At 39.3% G+C, this 22,909-nt stretch overlaps 2 protein-coding genes across 4 annotated transcripts in view; one reads left to right on the forward strand and one right to left on the reverse strand.

The window, feature by feature from the left end:
• Positions 1 to 15,158, forward strand: part of ZNF391 (zinc finger protein 391) — a 108,038-nt gene extending 92,880 nt beyond the window's left edge. For all 3 annotated transcript variants that reach the window (XR_004266236.1, XR_004266237.1, XR_004266238.1), the window contains one exon: positions 14,948 to 15,158. The gene's annotated coding sequence lies outside the window, so the exon portion shown is untranslated. The remainder of the gene's footprint in view (positions 1 to 14,947) is intronic.
• Positions 15,159 to 18,074: 2,916 nt separating this feature from the next.
• Positions 18,075 to 22,630, reverse strand: ZNF184 (zinc finger protein 184). The gene has a single exon (XM_032271824.1). The coding sequence runs from the start codon at positions 19,836 to 19,838 to the stop codon at positions 18,630 to 18,632; it is 1,209 nt and encodes a 402-aa protein (XP_032127715.1). The 5' UTR covers positions 19,839 to 22,630; the 3' UTR covers positions 18,075 to 18,629.
• Positions 22,631 to 22,909: the final 279 nt, after the last annotated feature.

The following is a 22,909-nucleotide window of genomic DNA, read 5'->3' on the forward strand; positions in this document are numbered from 1 at the left end:
CCCAGCAGGAATCGCTTGTCATTTTTTTTTTCTAACAAAGTGATAATTCACAATGCGGCTTTCGTCTTTTTTTTTGGTTGGATTTTATTCACTTAACATGCATTTTCCAAGCCTATTCTACATTTCTGATTTGTGGGCTGTGAGAATGAAGAAAGATAAGTCACTAGATAAAGGTTTTCACTATCATTATAATAATTCAGCCATTCAAGAAGCCACGATCCTTCCCCCAACATTTTCCCTGCTAACCCCTCCCCTTCTCTGTCCTCAACAACATGCACAAATACACACTCTGATAAGCATAAAGGGATGAAAAGCAAAAAATACTGCTTAGATCATCGCTGGGCATGTTAGTATATCCTCTTTCAGCCCTTTTAAAATTTACATATTTATGTGTTTATATATGACATATACAGAGAAAGGTTATGTGTATTATGTTTATGCTCAAGAAAACTGTTATAGTTTGTACTTAACAAAATGTTTACATATTCATCTTAAAATTTTTCCCATGTTAATATTCTTTTACATTATAATTTTTAATGCTATTATCTAAGAACTAACTAATCTTGTACCGTGTATCGGCATTTCTTTCCAGGCTTCCTAAACAGTGTTTTTATTTGGAATCTCTAGTAAATGGTTGAGTCTGCTATTGTTGAAACAATTTTATAAAATTATTTTATTAGTTGTGATAATGACATTATGGTTATGCTTAAAGGAAGAAAAAGTCCTTACATGCTAACAAGTCAAATAGTAAAATGTCTGGAACTTTAAAATACTTCAGGAATAAATAACAGTGGGAAGTAGGGGAAGGGATTGCTGAACAAGATTGGCAAAGTATTGATTATTGTTGAAGTTAGTGAAGGATACATAAGAGTCTACCATACCATTCTATTTTGTGTCTGTTTGAAATGTTCTGTATTAAACTTTTTTTTTTTTTAAATGTATACCAGCATTCCTCTTAGAACAAGTGAAACCAGCTAATTCTTTCCTGCCACGCATTCAGGTCATTCTTGGTTGCTGCTCAAATGAAGAATTTTCATCTCTGCTGTCATCTTCCTACTGCTCAGTGATTCTTTTTCCTGGGACCCATCCTCTTCCTAGTGTTTCCACAGTACCTCTGAAACTAAATAAATTTCAGCTCTTCCCAGAACACTCTTTCTTTCTTCATGCTTTCTCCCAGATCCTGCTCTCTCCAGAAACTGATTCCAAATCAAGGTTAGAGTTCTTATTCTTCTGAGTCCAAAGACTCTGTGGTGGTATCCCATAGATTGCCTGCACCAATTTCAAGCACACTGGTGTATTTCTACTACAGGTTTCTAAAACCACATCTCCCTTGAGGTACAAGGCACAATGAGGAACAAACCATGTGGCTTTTGTGCCCCTTATCACCATCACCTACACAACTCCTAATCTTGTATACATACATCCAGCATACATCTGTCATCTGGCTTGTAGCCTTCCACTCTATCTCATGTCTCAGTTAATCCTGAGTGACATCAATCTGCCTGACAGAGTAGATGCTCAGTAAATATTTATTGAATCAATCAATATACACGTGGATGAATCATCCAGCAAACATTCTGCTTTTTATCTGCATCCCTGGGATCTGGCAGGCAGGAATCCCCACGCCTGTGAGTGATGCAGCATCTGCTGCCTGTGCTTCTCTCCTCCCACTGCCGAATCTAATCCTTGTCTTTTCAATTCTTGTTCCAAAAGTTCTCCCCCTCCTTTGCCTTTAGAAGGTGCCTGCCATCTGCTCCCCACCCACAACCTTCTGTCCTTGACAGTGTTCACACCCACCGCTTAGCTCCTATCCATTGCAACTGCCAAAGAGATCATTTCTTTCTGCCTCCTATACGGCTTTGCCTTCAATTTTCAGTCTCAGACTTCAATTTTCAGTCTCTCCTTTTCTAGTGACTTATTTCATTATCATTTTAAGCAAGTCTAGATAAGTCTCTACTATTTAAAAACATCTTCATTAAACCCACATGCTACCTTAGTCATCAAGCTAATTCCTTTTAATACAGTCAGATCTTTGTTCCTTCAGACTATTACTATTTCCTCCATTTTCCTCCTTGCCATCCACTTGTTCCATAGCCTCTTAAATTTGACCTAACTCCCTGAAACTCAATTATATCCTATCTTAGAGAAAGGAAAATTAAAACTACGTTTCACCAATCAGATAGGCAAAGATTCCTAAATATGACAACATAGTCTTTGTCAAGACTGTGGAGAATCAATTTCATATGTTGATGGTAGGGGTAATAACCCTATGAATATCTGGCAAACTAAAAAATTTCTCTAATGAACCCTGAATGTCAAACAGCTAATTAAAAAGAATGAAGAAACTCTCTACTTGAAAAGATTTCTGGAACATATTATTGAGTGAAAAAAAGCCAGGTGTATAGTACTCTATGTAAACAAACAAACAAAATGGAATTAAAACAAGAATGTGTATTTATATTTGCTTATGTCTTTACCAAAGCTCTGGAAGGATGAACAAAATAATTAAAGTGGTTACTCGGAGTTCTTAGGCAGATGGAGAACAAGGGTAGGAGTGACAAGTTTTTCTTTGTGGTTTTTTTATACTTTGTGCTTTTTGAACCATATGACTGTTTCTATTTATTCAAAAACTTAACTTTTCAGAGGACTCCACTAACCTCTAATTGTAAAGCTATTCTTCCTGGTACAAATTCTAACTCTGTAGCATGCTACACCACACACCAGTTCTTCCTTGGAATTTCCTGATCCAACTTTTGAGGACTTTACCCTCCTAGTTCTCTGACTTCCCTTAAGTAACTTACTTCTCAGTTTTTGACTCTTCTCTGCATTTCCTGAGTACAGATATTCTCCACAGTTCTGTCTTGAGCATCTTTTCTCTGGCTCTCTAGTCTCCTTCTGCGGCAACTTAAACCATTACCTCTGTGTACTAGGTCTGCGTCTCTGCCCAGGGCCTTCCTCCTGAGCTTGACTCACATTTCTAGCTACTTCTGGATGTCTCCAGATCCATATCATCACTCTGTTGTCACTACAAACCAATGTGTCCAAAAAGGAACTAATCATCTTCAATGCAGCTTTTTCTACTGGCTACCATGTTTGGTGGTGTCACCCAGCCGAAACAGGGCACATTGGTGGTCACAAAAGCTGGGGAGTGCTACTCAAATTTAGTAGGCCGAAATCATTGATGATAAACATCCTAAAAGGTCTGGTACAGTCTGGTACAGTGGGAACTGTCCCATCCAAGTGCCAATAGGGTAATGACCTCACCATTTATACCATCCTCTTGTTTCAAAATCTGATGTCATTTACAACTCTTCTCTTTTTCTTACCCACACATTTAGTTGATCATCAGGTCCTATAGATTCTGTCTCGGAAATTTCTCCTCCCCTTTGCTCTTGTCACTGACTTAGTTCACATAGGAGCTCTCAGCTACAACTTTGCCAAAGCTTTCTAAACTGACCTCTGCCTTGAATCTTCCTTTTCCTATTTCACATTGCTGTCGGAGTTCTCCTCCCTCAAAACATCTGATCATGGCCCTCTTCAATAAACAACATAACCCAAGCTCTAGCATGACAGCCCAGTTTTTCAACTTTATCTCCACTTCTAATCTGTGTAGGACAAAGCAGTCATTTCCACTGCCTCTTTACTCTCGTCTGGAAAACAAAAAGTCCTAAGAAATAACTGGTCCTACTCAGGCACTCCTGGGATTCCCATGCAAAAACTCACCATCCACCTGTTTATTGGAATCTACCTTCCTTCCCTACAATAATCAAGGTTCACCTTTTATTATGCTGATTTCTCTTCCCAGAATGCATTTCTTTCCTCCTTTCTTTGCTTGGATAGTTTTATCAAGGCTCATGTTAAAATGTCACGTTTACTGGGAAGTTTAGCATGGAATAAAATGGCTTGCTGTTTCTTGGCCGAGTACATCACTTTGTTTACATCTTTCGTACAGGTGACATTTCATTATATAATTTTTTTTTTTTTGAGATGGGGTTTTGCTCTTTTTGCCCAGGCTGGAGTGCAATGGTATGATCTTGGCTCACTGCAACCTCTGCCTTCTGGGTTCAAGTGATTCTCCTGCCTCAGCCTCCTGAGTAGCTGAGATTACAGGCTTGCTGCCAGGCCAGGCTAATTTTTTGTGTCCTTATTAGAGGTGGGGTTTCACCATGTTGGCCAGGCTGGTCTCGAACTCTTGACCTCGTGATTCTCCTGTCTCAGCCTCCCAAAGTGCTGGGATTGCAGGTGTGAGCCACCGTGCCCGGCCTATCATATGATTTTAATTGTTCCATCTGTATGCACGAATAGATTGTGAACTCTTGAGGCCTAATTTTATTATATTTGTATCTGTAATTTCTAAGAAATACGAGTCCTCAATAAACATTTGTTAAATAAATAAGGAAAACTACATGAAAAGGAAATACTGGATTTGTTCTCTGAGGAGGAAGTGGTAAATTCCACTGTAGGAGTACCTAATTGGACATGCCAGTGAAACATTGGACATGCTTTTTTAAATTGGACATGCCATCTAAGTAGAAATGTCCAGTAGGCAGCTAGAAGAACAGGATGGCAGCTTACAAATGAGGCAGTACAGATCATATTGTTCTTCAGAGTAATCTCTTTAGGCATCATGACTTTGTTTATACTGCTTTCATTAATTTTATTCTTCCATGTCAGATCTTTCTGCAAACAAAGTAACTTGAAATATCCCAATCTTAGCAAATTAAAATGAAAATTATAGAGCTTTACAGTTAAGAATTAAAATTTTCTTTTCTGTTTTAGATGCTTTTAAATATCACCTTTTAAATATAACATTAGTCATTTTTAGTACTCAATTCCTCAAATTTTTTATTTCAAGCAGCAAAATTATAACTTTTAACATTCTATGTGTGATGGGATTTCTTTGGCCACTTTTGAGTTTTTTACAATGTTATTTTTCATTTTGCCAATCTCTAAAAACTTTGCCATTATTTCATCAATGTCTTAAATGGCACATTAGCTTTAATTTTTTATTTCTCAAAGTTCATAGCCAAAACTTCATTATTTCACACTGAAGAAGTCACTGTAGTAGCTAGTATTTTAGAGTGTAGTATGAAGATCAGCATCATTACCAAGAGCCTGTTAGAAATGCTGAACCCCAGACCTCTTTCCAGATCTCCTAAACAAGATCCTGAATGATTCGTAAGCACTTTAAATTTGGAGCTTAACACCGCAGAATGCAATTTATGGTCCATGTACATACTAGATTGGCACAGTAGTCCCCGCATCATCTGTAGTTTCCCTTTCTGGGGTTTCAGTTACATGATGTCAACTACTGTTCGAAAATATTAAAAGAAAAATTCCAGAAATAAACCATTTGTACATTTAAAATTGTGCTTCATTATGAATAGCATGACAAAATCTCGTGCCGTCCTGTTTCATGCCACCTGGGACATGAATCATGTCTTTGTCCAGCACATCCACGACACTGTCTCCTCCTGACATTCGACCCCCGACATTGCCATGGCTTCGTGATCCAGGATCACCTGAAGCAAATGAAACTCCTTCTGAGGTATTGTCAGGTCAAGAGTAGCCTAGCACTGTGTCACAATACCTACATCATTCACCTCAGTTCATCTCATCGTATAGGTATATTATTATCTCACATCATCACAAGAAGGATGAGTACAATACAGTAAGATATTTTGAGAGACCACGCTCACATAACTTTTACTGCAGTATATTATTATAGTTGTTTTATTTTATTATTATTGTTAATCTCTTTCTGTGCCTAGTTTGTAACAATTAGACTTTATCATAGCTATGCATCTATAGAGTGAAACAGTACAATATGTATAGGGTTCAGTATTATCCACAGTTTTAGGTATCCACTGAGGGTCTGGGAATTCACTACAGATTACCACTGTAGTACTAATCTTGTATGGAAATTTTTTGTTACTGTGTACAAATTTTATTTTTTGCATAACATATTAGAAGATGAAACTGCCTTATTACCCTTAACTTTCTTCAAACTGAACATTGCTTTATATGCTTAAAATAAAAATGGGCAGCTGAAATTTTAAAGAAATTTCAAGACTATCAAAACTCATGTATCCAATGTTTTCACTCTTGTCACTGCCTATTTTCTCCTTTTGCCCGTACTTTGCAGTTAAAGAAATAAGTTTTTGGTACAATGATAAAGTAAATGAACTGACTTTTAGCTAAATGTTTGTTCATTGATTTTTGTCAAATTGATTTATGACAAACTGGTTTTTAATGGATTTTCATAATTCCACAAAAGCAAAGCTCTGTTGAGAGGTACAGTACAGTTGCTCAAGCACCCAAAATAGTCAGTTTTGGGGAGTCTAACAATACTCATTTTATAATTCTGTAGCTCTCTGATGTATAGAGGAGTTAAAAACCTAAAGTTTCACTTATGATAAATGGTAGTCCTGAGATTCGATCCTAGATCTAAACAGTAATGCTACACTCTGTCCATTACACCATGATCACTATGTCACAGACACTCATTAAATATACAGTGATCATTTGCTTTTTAAAATTAATTGAGAGTATACTGGCAATCCTCTGGTATACTGACACAATGAGGAAATTTTACCTTGCTGCTGATGATAATGTGATGTTTAGATTTGTAAAAGTGTTGATAAGGAACTTCACCAAAGTTATTATTTTTTTAAGAAAAAGACTTACATTGGGTTTGGGGGAACTTTGTAACAAGGGAAGTTCTGTACGGATAGAACACTGGGTGTGTAAAAGAGAAGGTACAAACTATCATGTAATGTAAAAGAGGCACTTGGCTATGTATTCTTGTTACTAAAAGAAATCCAGTTGGCTGACCACTCAGAATAGCATTACCTTTGGTGATTTACTGATAGGCATTGTGATGAGATGGAAAAGCATGAACTTTGAAGCAAGTCAGAACAGAATGTGGGGTTTTTTGTTTGTTTGTTTTGTTTTGTTTTGTTTTGTTTTTGAGATAGGATCTTACTCTGTCACCCTGGAGTGAATGACACAATCTCAGCTGACTTCAGCCTCCACCCCCCAGGCTCAAGCAATGTGCCCACCTCAGCCTCCCGAGTATTTGGGACTACAGGCCTATGTCATCACAGCTGGTTAATTTTCTGTAATTTTTGTAGAAACAGAGTTTCACCATGTTACCCAGGCTGGTCTCAAACTTCTAGGCCAAGCAATCCACCGCCTTGGCCTCCCAAAGTGCTGGGATTAGAGATATGGCCAGAATAGAATTTGAATGCTGACTCTACCACTTTCTATGTGATTGAACTTAGGAAAGTTACTTACCATTTTAATTTCAACTTTATCACTTATGAGAATAGGTATGGTGACACAAATCTCCTAGTATTCTTATTTTAAAAATGAGATAAAGCATGTTAAGTGGACTGACATGTTGCTATTTAATAAATGGTAATTATTAGTGCTATAGTCATAACCCAGGTCCTGCTTCTAAATTTTTGAAACTAGATGCTGTCAGAAAATAATTGATAGACAGACTGATTCATATTAACCAAGTTCACTTGAAACTGATGTATAAAACAGAATGCTAGTTTATTAATTAACAATGAGAACTGTAACTATTATGAGAACTTAAATACTTAGTGAATATAAACACTGTATTCTCTTTTTATGGTCATACCTTTACAGTAAACCAACTTGTTATCAGAAAAGAAGGGTGTAGAGGAGAAAATCAGCCTAGAAAATGTGAAATTAGTGCAAGGGAAATTAAATGTGTGACTCAAATTATTTTGATCATGTTAAAATAACCTGATATGGATGTTACCAACATTGTCATATATGCCCCCAATTCTTTAAGCCTCCTAATTCATCTAGGCACTGTTCCTTTATGGGCCCTGTGCCCTTCTATTATCTCAGTCTCTTTTTGGTTTCATTTCCTATTCCCTACAGCCTGGATTCTGTATATTACCTAGGGACTTGGGCCATGATTACTTTCTCCTGAAACAACAGGATCATTATGATGAATATTGAAGTCATTTGGCCCCATAAGGTATTTGCCCTACTTATCTTTCAACCAGTGATGCAATTTTAAATAATAATGGGGGTCAGCCAAGCATGGTGACTCATGCCTGTAATCTCAGTATTTTGGGAGGCCAAGGCAGGAGGATTACTTGAAGCCAGGAGTTCGAGATCAGCCTGAGGAACAAAGTGAGACCCTGTCGCTACACAAAAATTAGCCAGGCATGATGGCACACAACCTGTAGTCCCTGCTACTCAGGAGGCTGAGGTGGAAGGATTACTTGAGCCCAGGAGTCTCAGGCTGCATTCCAGCCTGGACAACAGAGCGGGATCCTGTTTCAAATAAATAAAGGAATGCCCATCATATGAGGTAGTGGGTCCAGGGGCTTGGCCCTCTTCCACTGCCTTTCTCCTGCCTTTTTACTGTGAGATTTGAGAGCACAGACTCTGTGCTCACTATTTTTGATTCAAAGTGTTCCCAAATTATCAAAACCACTTTCTTATTTGCATTTGTCACAATGATGGAATTCATAAGAAAGTATATTACAGACTCTGAAAACAATTCTCCAAATAATTTTGGCACCTCTTCTGGAACATATCCTTTATCTTTGGGCTCTTATTCTCTTACATCTCTGTTATATAAGCAGTGGCTGCTTTATATTCCACACCTGACTTAACTGGGCCTGGATGATGAGGTAGGTGCCCATTTTGCTGCTCCTTGCCACATTCAGGCCATTTTTTTCCTCTTCTCTCTAGAGCCCCCTAGCTCCACTGAGACACCTGCTATCAAATAAACCACTCACTATCCCTTGTTGAAGTCATCTACTAATTCCCGGTCACTTCTTCATTTGTGGGAGATAATAGGGAGTGTTTTTAACTCACTCTTCCTATGACTGCTCAGACCATTATACTTGGTGATTTTGATATGTATATGGTCAATCCATCCAATATCTTGGCTTTCAGGCCTTTGCCTTCCTCTCCTCCAATGATCTTGTTTTCCCTTCTACTTCAGACATACACACTGATAGTCACAACCTAGACCTTGAGGCATTACCAATAAGCACACTCCTCAAAACTTCAGTTTCCGCAATTCCGCTTCCAAACTACCACCATGTTTTCAACTTACTCCCCTCCCTTTAATACTTCAACTATAATTTTTTCAGCCCCAACAAAACCTAAAATAATGAAGCTATGAATTTATTTTTGCTTCCCTAGCTTGATTCCCAGCTCCCTCCACCCCCACTTTGGCCCTTAGTTTCACTTCTTCCCACTTTGAATTCCACAGGACATCACTACAATTTATTTCTCGTAAGCACCCTTGCTGACTTACTCCTCACTCTTGGGTCACACTCTTCTGGAAAAATTCTGGCTAAATCCAGTTTTCAGCTTATTCCACTCCTGCTCTCATGCACCTGAACATAGCTAAAGAAAACTCAGTGATGATGATTTGTTTCATTTTGAACTCATGATCCAGTTATCTCAAAGGAGATGCCCTTTGAGATAATTTGGTACTACCATTGGATAATCCTACACTTCCTTAGTCAATTCACTTTCTCATTCTGCGGGAGGTGACCTGATCCCCTCTTCTTAAATCTCTAACACCTCTTTATGTCTACTTCTCATTCTCAGCTTATGATCTAATTTCTTTGAAAAAATAGTAGCAATTAGAACAGAACTTCCACTTCCATCCTTCACCAGCTCATTACAGTCATAGCCAAATACTCCTTGTTCCTTCCTATTTTAGCTACCATATTATTTATGCTCCTATTTTAAGGCTAACCCTTCTGCTTGTGGCCAGAAGCTCATCTTATCTTGCTTCCTTAGAAACTTCACCCTATTTATCCCCCTCCTTTCTGAATTATCAGTTTTTTTCTCTCTGTTCATTCAATCCCAATAGGATTCAGACATTCAAACATACTGTAGCATCTAATATTTTAAAAATCCTCAACTCCATTTCTCCTTCTAGCAACTGCCCCAATTTTCTTTCCCCTTTATAGAAAACTCCTCAAATTTTCAAATTTTTGTTCTCCAATATTTTATTTCCTATTCGCCTATTAAGCCCCTCCATCAGGTTTTAGTTCCACCACTCTCTTAACAACACCATTGATCTCTTCACTGACAAATCCAATGCCAATTCACAGTCTTCATCTCATTTAAACTCTCAAAAGTGTTCTACCTGAATTGCTTTTTTCATTCAGCTTCTGGGGAATGACATTTTGCTGAGTATCTTACTACCTCACATGCGGCCTGCCTCACACATGGATCCTCATCTTTCTGATTTCTAAAAGTTGGAGTTTCTAAGAGTTCAGTCTTTAGAACTCTTCTTTATCCATACTCTCCTCCTGGGTCATAGAGTTCAGTCTCATTATTTTAAATATACACCATAGACTTCCACAAGTACATCTCTAGGGTAGACATTCCCTCATACCTCAGACTTGCATATCCAGCAGCCTGGATATCTCAGTTTGAAGGTCTAATAGGCATCTGATACACTTTGCTTAGACAGCTAAATCATAATGAAAACATTGGCAAAGATCTGGAGCAATGGAAAGTCTCATACATGGGTGGTGGGAGTGTAAATTGGTATAATTCTTTGGCAAAACATTTGTCAATGTCTGCTAACGCTGACCATACCTATACCCCTATGACACAACAATTTCACTCCTAGGTTTATACCCAACAGAAATGAGTGCAGATTACCTCAAAAGACATGCATAAGAATGTTCTCAATGGCATTATTCATAATTGCCTCAAACTGGAAACAATTCAAATGCCTGTCTGCAATAAAATGGGCAAATAGTGATACATTCATAACATTCCATTACAATGGAATATTACAATACCCACAAAAATAAATCAACCACGGCAATTTGCGACAACATGAATAAACCTCACAAACACTAAGTAAAAAATGCTAGACACAAATATATAGGGTATGATTGCTGTGGTTTGAATGTCTCCTCCAAAATGCATGTTAAAATTTAATTGCCATTGTGACGATAATTACAGATGGGACCTTTATGGGGTGATTAGGTCATTAGGGATCTGCCCTCATGAAGAGATTAATGTTACTATTGAGGAAATGGGTTAGTGGGCACTGGAGCGTTCTCTCTGTCTCAGGTGCTCTTGCCACCTGATGCCTTCTGCATGGGATGGTGTAGCATGGAGGCCCTCACTGCATGTTGGTGCCATGCACTCTGACTTCTCAGCCTCCAAGGCCGTGAGCCAAATAAACTTCTATTCTTTATAAGTTACATAGTCTGTGGGATTCTGTTATAGCAACAAAAGACAGACTATGACAGAAAATTGGTAAAGGCTATTTTCATGAGGTCCTAGATGGAAATGAGGAACAAGGTATTAGAAACTGGAGTAAAGGACATCCCTGTATTCAGTTGCAGAGAACTTGGGGGAATTGTGTCTGGGTTCTAGGGCCTTATAAAGTGCAGAACTTAAGAGTGATGAATTGTGATATCTGGTGAAAGAAATATCTAAGCAGCAAAGCATTCAGACTGCTGTGTGGCTGTTTTTAACTACATACGATGAGATGTGAGAGGAAAGAAATAAAGATGAAATTTATAATTAAAACGGAATCAGGGCAGAAAGACTTGGAAAATGTATAGCTGGGCCATATACAGAATAGAAAAGTATGTTCAGGAGAGAATACTAAGTGTGTGGCCACGTGACTTTTTACTAAGGAGATAAGTATGGATCGAAGGAATTCAGGTGCTATTCATTAAGATGGTGGGATAGAAGGAATTCAGGTGCTATTCATTAAGATGGTGGGAGAAAGACCATAAAGCATTTCAAGATCTTCAAGGCCGACCCTCCAATCACAGGCCCGGAATTCTAGAAGGGCAAGATGATTTCAGTGGAAAGGCCCAAGGCACCCTCCATGGACTCAGCTCAGAGCTGCCTCAGGTCTGCTCCAAGTTCCAGAGCACACTCTGTGGCCATCCCAGCCATGGCTCAGGTGGGCCCAGGTATGGCCTGATCCAGAAAGTGCAAGCGGTAGACCTGGGCAGTGTCTATGTGGTGTCGATGCAGCAGGCATACATAATGCAATAGCTGTGAAGACCTGGCTTCCTCCATCTAGATTTCAAAGGATGTTGCTGACAGTCTGGGGGCCCAGGCAGAGAATTACGCAGGGACACAGCCACTGCAGAGAGCCCCTACTAGGACAATGACAAGTGGAAATATGGGGTCAGAGTTGCCACAGAGTCCTCACTAGGGCTGCCTAGTAGAGCATGGGAGTAGGGCCACTCTCAGGACTCCGGAATTGTAGAGGTAACAGCATGCAGCACCAGCCTGGGAGAACTACAGACACGAGACTCCAACTCATGACAGCTACTGCGTGGACTGAGCCGTTGGGGCAGGGCTGCCTGAGGCCTTAGCTGCCCAACCCCAACCCCTAGATGTAGGACAAAGAGGCGAAGGAGATTATTCTCCCACTTTTAAGACTTAATGTTGGCCGGGCACGGGGGCTCACGCCTGTACTCCCAGCACTTTGGGAGATGGAGGTGGGTCATTTGAGGTCAGGAGTAAGACCAGCCTGGCCACCATGGTGAAACGCTATCCCTACTAAAAACACAAAAATTAGCCAGGTTCGGTGTCGGGCACCTGTAATCCCAGCTACTCAGGCGGCTGAGGAAGTAGAATCACTTGAACCCATGAGGTGGAGGTTGCAATGAGCCGAGATCGTGCCACTGCACTCCAGCCTGGGTGATAGAGTGAGACTCCATTTCAAAAATAACAAAAAACAAACCAAAACAAAAAGATTTAATGTTGTTTTCTCTGTGGGGTTTTGGACTGACTTGGGACCAGTTACCCCTTTCTTCTTGTCTATTTCTTTTTGGAATGGGAATATCTATCCTGTCCCTGTCCCACCATTGTACAGATGATCCCTAACTTACAATGGTGCAAAAGTAATGAGCATGTAATGCTCTCAATTTATGTAGTTACATCTGGATAAACCCATCATAAATTGAAAATACTGTAAGTCAAAAATACACTGCTTACTGGAATAAGTTATAAGTCTAGGAGCTTTTGTATTTTGAAAATAGATAACTTGTTTCAGTCTCACGAGTGGAGAGAATTTGCCTCAGGATGAATCATGCCTTGAGTTCAACCCACATCTGATTCAGATGAGACTCGACTTTTGAGTTGGTGCTGGACTTAGTTAAGAATTGTGGGGCTATTGGGATGGAATGTATGTATTTTCTGTGTGAAAAGAACACGAGTTTTGAGGGTCAGGGGCAAAATGCTAGGGTTTGAATGTCTCCTCCAAACTTCATGTTGAAATTTAATTGCCAATGTGATGGTTTTAAGAGGTGGGAACTTTAAAAGGTGATTAGGTTGGCTCAGCGCTGTGCTTCATGCCTGTAATCTCAGCACTTTGGGAGGCCCAGGTGGGCAGATCACCTGAGGTCAGGAGTTTGAGACCAGCCTGGCCAATGTGGTGAAACCCCGTTTCTACTAAAAATAGAAAAATTGGCCAGGCGTGGTGGCAGATGCCTGAAATTCCTGCTATTCAGGAGGCTGAGGCAGGAGAATCGCTTGAACCCAGGAAGCTGGAGGTTGCAGTGAGGTGAGATTGTGCCATTGCACTCCAGCCAGGGTGACAAGAGCAAAACTGTCTCAAAAAAAAAAAAAAATGTGATTAGGTAATAAGGGCCTTGCCCTCGTGAATAGATTAATACTATTATCACAGGAGTGGCTTAGTTATCATGGGTGTCTGCCGCTTTTTCTGTCTCACACACTGTCGCTGTCTCTCATCACGTGAGTCTGCCATCGGATGATGTAGCACAAAGGCCCTCACCATATCTAATTGTTAATATTCAAACTCAGGATAATGGTTACCTTTGGGGAAGAAAAAGGCTGTGACTTGAGGGATGAAATAGCATTACTGGAACACTAGTAGTGCTCCATTTCTTGACCTAGATGATAATTTTACAGATATGTTCACTTTGAACATTTATATTTTGTATTCTTTTAATAAGTTAAAAAGTTCCCAAACTGAATTCTGATGCCTTATGCCGTCTGTGAACCTTCTCCGTACTTGGTATTCTCTGTCTCAGTACACAGCAAGTCCTTTCAAGTTGCTCGGGCCAGAGTCCTTAAAGCCACCCTAACTTCTCTCTCTCTCACCTTTATAGCTAAACCATCAGCAAACCTTGTCTGCTGTACATTCAAAATATAGCCTTAATCCAACTATTTCCTATCGTTTTGTCAATAATATCTTTGTTTAAGCGACCATTAGATCTTACCTGGACTACTAGCATTCCACCTGAATTCCCTGCCTGTACTCTTAACCCCTTATAATGTATTCCCTACATTACAGCAAGTGACCCTTTTTAAGCAATTCAAATCCCCACCCAACACTCTCCAGTGACTTGCCATCTCATTCTGAATTGAAGGACAAATCCTTGCCATAGCCAAGAAGGTCCTGAGGAACTGCACCCCTAGCTCTCTCTCTGACCTCATCTCCTACCACTCACTCGCTACAGTCCAGCCAGTGTTTCCAAAACTGCCAAATGCTCGGATCTCAGAACCGCTGTGGCTGCTAGTCCCTCTGCCTAGAATGTTCTCCTCTCAGGTATCTACCTAGTTCATTCCTTTGCTTCCTCCCGGTGCGTGCTCCAATGACAACTCATTAGAAAGACATTTCCTAATCATTTAATCTACAATAGCTCCACCACAACCCATGATAGAAGTCTTGCCCAAGCCCTTCACCCTGCTTTATTATCTATGTTTATCACCACTTGGCATTTTACAATTTTCTTTATAACAGGATGTGAGCTCTGCAACAGAGTATTTGCCTTTGTCTATTTCTGAACCCCTGCAAGTATAATAAACTCAGCCACTTAATAAGCATTGGCTGTGGTTGAATTAATTAAGTCTTAAATATTTAAGGATGAGTGACTGGGTTACGTGACATTTTCTCTCTTTTCTGCTTCCTTCACAGTGATTTGGCAAAAACTACTCAAGTAGTTTAATAACTATAATCTGGCAGACCTGGAAAGTGCCAATCTAAGACCTAGAGGAAAATGCTTAGTCTGTATATGTCCAATCTTGGACACTAAAACATCCAAATAAATCACACATCAAGGTATTAGAATTTTTCTAATAGTAGATAATTCCTTGCCTAATAAAGAACTGGCCGGCTTTATTGATAACTTCCGAGATATTTTTTTATTTCTGGGCAGTTTGTTAGTGAATGTTAAAGCTGTAAGGTAAATGGAATCCCTGTTATTTTCTGGGTTCATTGCAACTTCAAGGAAAAAGTTATAACTTCTGCCAATTTTCCCCTTAGATTTTAATTTTGGGCCAAGGGTGGCAGCTACACCTATAATCCCAACACTTGGACAGGTCGAGGTGGGAGGATTGCTTGAGACCAGGAGTTGGAGGCCAGCCTGGGCAACATAGCCAGATGCCATTTCTACAGAAATTTTTAAAACTTAGCCAGGCATGGTGGCTTGTACCTGTAGTTCCAGCTACTTGGGAGGCCAAGGCAGGAGCATCCTTTAAGCCCAGTTTGAGGCTGCAGTAAACTACAATCATGCTACTGCACTCCAGCCTGAGTGACAGAGCAAGATCCTGTCCCTTAAATTAAAAAAAAAGAAGGATTTTAACTTTGCTCTACTCTCTCAGTATAAATATTAAGAAACTAATGTTTGTATTATACTAGATGTTTATGGCATATATGTATATATTACAATCAAGAAAAAGACTAAGGAATGGTTTAAAATAACTTCCTGCCTCTGCTCTTAAAACAGAGGTAAGGAGGAAAAATAGTAAATATGTGACTAACGTTTATCTCAGGTAATAAAGAACAAACCTTAGTTTACCTGTGTAGTTAGATAGACATGTCTAAGCAAAAGGCGCAACTGTAAATCCACCTGCTTTGGGAAGCAGGAATGTGCTCTAGAATAACCATTAGAGATATGTTTGAGAAATACAAAAAGGAGATACGGAAACCAGGAACATGTCAACTTCTGTAATCTCACTGACTGTCCTTTCTCCAGACCTGTATTATCTGAGGGTGGTCAGTACATTTCCAAAGTATGGGAAGATGAAGGACAAGCGAACAGAGGGAGGCGTGAAGGATCACTTTTAAAAAAACTATTTTTACTTTTAGTTTTTTAGAGACAGGGTCTCCTTCTGTCACCGAGGCTGGAATGCACTGACACATAGTTCACTGTAACCTTAAACTCCTGGATCAAATGCATAACCACACTCAACTAATTTTATTTTTTTAGAGACAAGGTCTCTCTATATTGCCCAGCCTGGTCTTGAACTCCTGGTCCCAAGCAATTCTTCTGCCATGGACTCCCAAAACACTGGGATTATACACCATGCTCAGCCAGATCACTTTTTTAAAAAAGATTAATTAAATTAGGTGGTGATCACATATGAGTGCTCTGGGTTTCACTTGACAGTATGAAGAGATAAAATTAGTGGGACAAAGTGGATCTTTCAGGGCTGGTGAAAAATTTCCACATATATTTCTAAAAGGAATCAGTGATGTAAGTCTTCCCATTACAGACTCTGGTGTTTTCCATTTGGGGATCTCCTTTGATACAGGAAAACCCCTCACCTACAGAAACTTCATTTCCTTGTACTGTGGGGTGGCTCAGGTGTCAAGTAAAGATTATCCTATAATTTGATACCTACTTTTCTCTAACAGTTTCTACCACCCTGCAATGGGATAACTAATTCCTACATAATGAAAGCCTTGAGAAACTAAGAAATACCAAGATGACATTCCTTTACAGATGTTTCAAATTACAACAGAAAAAAAGTCCTGAGGTTTAAATGGTTATATTATTTCCTGAGTTGTATCTGCTTTTCACTGTCTGGCATCTTCAGTTAAGAAGGTGACAAACATCCCTATGCAGTTCCCTGACATTTATAGAAGCAATAAGGACTGCAATGATTTTTTTCACATGCAAAAATCTGCAGTGCCTCCCTCCCCAAACTTGTTTATGGAAAGAGGCTAAATGAAGTTTTTAAATATAAATAATGATCAATTTCTGTGCTACCCTCTGCTCTCAGAGCTCTCTGTACTCAAGACTAGACTGGGAAATTATCAACTGCTCTTAGAAGAACTGACCTAATAATTAGAATATATCAGGAGAGAATCTAAGGGGTCACCCATATTTATTTGTAGTTCAAATATTATCACAACCAGGGCCACTACAAATAATCACATAAGCTATAGGCTGCATGTCTCTGGGGGTGTCATTTGCACTATCATCTATCATCTGTTTCTAACCTGAAGTGGCAAAGGACAAGTGAAATGACCATTGCTTCACAATGCCATTTAATTTTGCACTTTGACGAAGAAGTAAATTAACCCTACCTCCCATAGCTTGTGAGAAACCCATTTATAAAACAGGATGGCAGTCAATATTATATTATGTGTACTGAACAGCTAATCTGTGAAGCTTTTAGAAGCAGCCATAAGCAGCTGCTAATTAATGGAGTAGGTACAAAAATACAAGCCAATTTTTGTTTCTGGTGTACACATTAGGAATTTAAGAAAAAACACTGATGCCTGGGTCATATCTCCTAAGGCAATTAAATTAGTCTCTGTAGTTGTAGGGCCTTGGCAAGAGAATTTTGTAGAGTTCTCCTTATAGACTTAAAATGTCCTCTCTAAATTTCTGTGTTGAAAGCCTAATCTGCAATGTGATGGTATCAGGAGGGGGTCCTTTGGGAGGTGATTAGGTCATGAGGGTAGAGGTCTCACCAATTGGGTTATAGTCTTATGAAAAGATATAAGAGAGCTTGCTCTATCTCTGCTTAGCACCATGTAGGAACACAAGAAGATGCTGTCTGAAAAGAGGAAGTGGGCCTTCATCTGACACTGGATCTGCCAGCACCTTGATCTTGGACTTCTCAGCCTCTAGAACTGTGAGAAAAATTTCTATTGTTTAAGACACCTAGTCTATTATAATTTAACATAACAGCACAAATTAAGACAGCAGGTGACTCCAATATACAACCAGGGTAAAATAACACCGGTTTAAGTTCTAGAAGTGGACCTCTGTAGTTGTGATAAACTCCTAGAACATTAAAAACAGACTAGAAGAGGAATAATGGTAAGTTTTAATACTCTTACTAAGTTAGGCTATTGTATGCAGCTGAATTGTTAATCTGAGGGTGTTTTATAATTCTTTTTATTAGGAACCATTTACCTAAACAACTTAAACACATTAGAGCAGGAGCGCACTAGCTCCCCAATCTAGTTACTAAAGCACAAATTTGATTGGCAAAGCATGCATAAACATACACATTCTAGATGCAACACAGCAAAATGCTGATGTATAGTAAACCCATTCAAGAAAATACTGTAAATATACAAAACTGATTATAAAACTCCAAACTACCTTTGAAATAATCTAATCCAAATCCTTCATTCCACAAAGGAAACTAAGCTTAAAACAGTCGAGTTTTCTAATGTCACAAAGCGGCTTAATAACAATTGGATTAGTTCAGCTCAATGCACCTTCCATTCCATAACATGATAGTGAAAATTTAAAAGATTTCAAGTAGTTTCTAAATCCACTGTGATTCTTCAGTACTTTACAAAAGGACAAACTAAAGTAAATATATTTCCTAAATTTATGATGTTCCTAGAATGGTCATATGCCAGGGTGCAGTCTCTGATGTTTGTTGAGAGCAGAACGGTATCTGAAGGATTTTCCACAATCATTACATCCAAAAGGCTTCTCTCCTGAATGAATTCTCTGGTGCTGAATGAGATATGTGCTCTGGCTAAAAGTCTTCCTGCATTCATTACAGTTATAAGGTTTCTCTCCAGTATGAGTATTCTGATGTTCAGTCAGATGAGTGCTCCGGCTAAAGGCTTTGTCACATTCATTGCACTTATAGGGTTTCTCTCCAGTGTGAATTCGTTGATGCTGAGTTAGATGGGAGCTCTGGCTAAAGGTCTTTTCACATTTATTACACTGGTAGGGTTTTTCTTCTGTGTGAGTTTTTTGATGTTGAGCAAGTGATGAACAATGTCGAAAGGCTTTACCACACTCTGCACACTCATAAGGCTTGGCTCCTGTATGAATTCTCTTATGTTGTGTAAGGTGTATGTTCTGGTTGAATGCTCTCCCACATTCATTACACTTGTAAGGCCGTTCTCCAGTATGGATCTTCCTATGTTGAATAAGGGATGAGCCATAACTGAAGGTTTTCCCGCATTCATGACACTGATAGGGTTTCTCTCCAGTATGAATTCTTTCGTGCTTAGCAAGAGATGAACTCCGAATAAAAGCTTTCCCACATTCTTTACATTCATAAGCTTTCTCTTGAGTATGAGTTTTCTGATGCTGATTAAGGTTTGAGAGATAACTGAAAGCCTTTCCACATTCACTGCATTCAAAGGGCTTTTCTCTTGTGTGAATTCTCCGATGTTGAGTAAGGGATGAGCAGTAACTGAAGGCCTTTCCACATTCATTGCATTTGTAAGGTTTTTCTCCGGTATGAATTTTCAGGTGTTGAGCAAGGGATGACCAGTAACTAAAAGATTTTCCACATTCCGCACAATCATAGGGTTTCTCCCCAGTATGTGTTTTTTGATGCTGGGTAAGGTTTGAGTGCTGGCTGAAGGCTTTCCCACATTCATTGCATTCGTACGGTTTTTCGCCAGTATGAATCATATGATGACGGATAAAAGTTGAGGGCCCATTAAAGGCCTTTCCACATTCATTACATTTATAGGTTTTTTCTCCAGTATGAATTTTTTGATGTTGAGTGAGGTGTGTGCTCCTGGTGAAAGTTTTATCACATTCATCACATTTAAAAGGCTTTTCTCCTGTATGAATTTTTTGATGTTCCATAAAGTGGCCTCTCTGGCTAAAGGCTTTTCCACACTCATTACAAGTATATGGCTTCTCACCAGTATGAATTCTCTGATGCTGAACAAGATGGGTCCTCTGACTAAAGGCTTTCCCACATTCATCACATTTATATGGTTTTTCTCCAGTATGAATTCTTTGATGTTGAGTAAGAGATGGACCCTCAATGAAGCCTTTTCCACACTGATCACATTTATATGGTTTATCTCCAGTATGAATTCTTTGATGGTTGATAAGGTTTTCACTCCGGCTGAAGGCTTTTTCACATTCATTACATTTGTAGGGTTTTTCTCCAGTATGTGTTCTCTGATGACGAATAAGAGCTGAACAATAACTAAAAGCTTTCCCACATTCATTGCACTTACAAGACTTCTCCTTTTTAACTGGGTTTGAATTCTGTTTGATGCTTCTTTTAGTAGAGATCTGTTCAGGAGATGGTTCTTGTGTTATAAGGTTTGAAACCACATTGATGCTCTTCCCAAATTCATTATTTACAGGACCTTTTTCCCAAGTGGGTATTGTCTTTTCAGTTACTTTTATTTCCTTTGGCAGTGTCTGCTGGTTTACCTGCTGCCTCTCTAAACTGCCTTCATATTTCCAACTTTCTAGCACGTTGGAGCTCCAAGCATCATCTCTTTTGTGTTTTTCCACTATTACCTCTGGAGATAGCTCTTCTTCAGAAATGTCAGGCTGTGGGGCTGATACATTATTTTCAGGTCTTGTCTCCCGGTCTAATAGAAAAAGAAAATTCCATTGTTATCTGAATAGAGAAAAAATAAACTGCTATTGGGGGAATAATCTAATTATACTAAAAAATAAAGCCCTGAGAAAATTCTAATGGTTTTCAAATATATAGCCATATTATTTGGGAAGAAAGATGGAAGGAGCTGAGGAGAATAAATAAAGTGGCAAAAGAAATGTCAAATTCAATTTTACAGATAATATCCAAGAAACCATAAGGAACTACATTTAAGATAATAGTTGATTAAAAAGGAGACAACAGAGATGGCTAAGAGTAGACAGAGATAAACTGAATCTGAAGGGGGCAGTTTGAGTTGGGATTCCTTGCTAATAAACAACAAAACAAAAATCCAAGAACCACAATTTAAAGACAGAACAAACAGGAAAGATGAAGTAGCTAAGACCCTATGTGTTTTAGCCTGGAACACTGAACAAATAATCAAGTCATTGGTAGATACGGGAGAGCTGTAAATAGTAGAGGAAATAATTTAGCAGGGAGAAACTAACAAGTTCAAGTCTAGGCATTTTGAGAATCCAGAAAAGAAATGGAGGGCTAGATTATACTAGTGTCTATGGAAGTGAAAGATGCCAACATCAGAATAACCAGGATGTTCAAACGTAGGATGGGAAGTATCAGCTATAAAGAGGAAGGACAAGAATAGCTAAAGCCTTAGAAATATAAGTGAAAAAGAGCAGAGGCAGAGAGAAGATCCTTGAGAATAGTTAGGGTAATAGAATTAATATATTAATGAAAGAAAGCAATTTATCAGCAAATGCACAAAACAGTAGAAGAAACACAACCAGAGAAGTATATAATCAGGAAGTAAACTGTTGCCTAAAACAAGTGAGATGACAACTAAAAGAAGCAGGGTAGTGAATGCTGGCAATATGCTTAACAAAGCTTCGCTTAAAACAGCATTTCTTCAGTTTCAATGGTATCGGAAGTTTATAGCAGACCCCAGAGGATCCTGAGTATTTCCCATATTGCAAGCCCAGTCACTATCATTATCACTATCACTGCAAGCATGAGCACTGGGGCAGACCCCAGAGCCGACTAGCATCCCCTCCACACCTGGCAACACGGGTAATAGCACAGCATGTATTAGTGTAGGCAGCATCATAGCAGCAGAATTTCAGCAGCAGGGACAAGATCAATACAATACAGACTTTGGAAACAGCCCATTGTTCAAGAAAGAAATATGTTTTCATCAACAGAAATGACACCAAGGAAGGTATGTTTGCATAGCAGGTGGCCATAAAGAATACCTCTGGAAGTACTTCACAGTGAAAGATATGGAGACCATGGAGTCTGATTCTGTTAAACAACAGTGCATGGAAGTGGCAGATCTCCAACCCTGGTTGGGGTTCCACTTGAAGGCAACATGAAACAGACCATGGCCGCTATCATCCACGTTGTCATGTCCTCTACTCAGTAACCAACAGAATTACTGGAATATAAAGGGTAGGGCAAAGAATGAAGGGATGGAGAAAGTTCCAGAAGACCAGATTGAACAATACCATCCCTACTGCAGAAAGTAATTCCCCCTTTACTACATACAAAGTCTACAGACATTGACCATAGTATTCTGACATCCCATGCATGGAGAAGTAATCAAGGATGTTGACAACCAGTGGGCAAGAGAAAGGTAGACCAGTGAGACAGATATGTATCAGGGTTATAGATCATGATTCTGAGGGGCAGGATCATCAAGACAGCTCCAAGAAGATGGCAATGAAGAGGATGAGGGAAATTACGCTCAGGGCTAGTGGTCACCTCAATGTACATACTGTCACAGTGTCAGTTACCTGTAGAGACATCTACAAAACTATACATCATTTTTATAAAGACAATGGCAACCAACTGACCAGCTAAGAATAAATCTATTCTAGATGCTGATAAAGATAGAACTGAGGGCTGATTTACCATGAATATCATTATCAGGTCAAATTCCAGCAATAAAAAGTAACCAAAAGAATGCAGCTAAATATCTCAAATGCTTGCCTTCTGTTCACTGACAACCAGATAACTGGAACTATATGGCTCACACCTGTAATTATAGCATCTTAGGAGGCTGAGGCAGGCAGATCACTTGAGCTTGAGCCCAGGAGTTCAAGACAAGCCTGGGCAACATGGTGCAACCCTGTATCCACTAAAAATACAAAAATTAGCCAGGCGTGGTCGGATGCACCTGTACTTCCAGGTGCATCCCAACACGCCTGGCTAATTTTTGTATTTTTTTTTGTACTCAGGTGCCTGAGGTGGAAGGATTGCTTGAGCCTCACAGGCAGAAGCTGCAGTGAGCCAAGATTAC

This window comes from Sapajus apella, unplaced genomic scaffold (assembly GCF_009761245.1).
Source record: "Sapajus apella isolate SASKATOON/1434 unplaced genomic scaffold, GSC_monkey_1.0 scaffold251, whole genome shotgun sequence".
Taxonomy (NCBI): domain Eukaryota; kingdom Metazoa; phylum Chordata; class Mammalia; order Primates; family Cebidae; genus Sapajus; species Sapajus apella.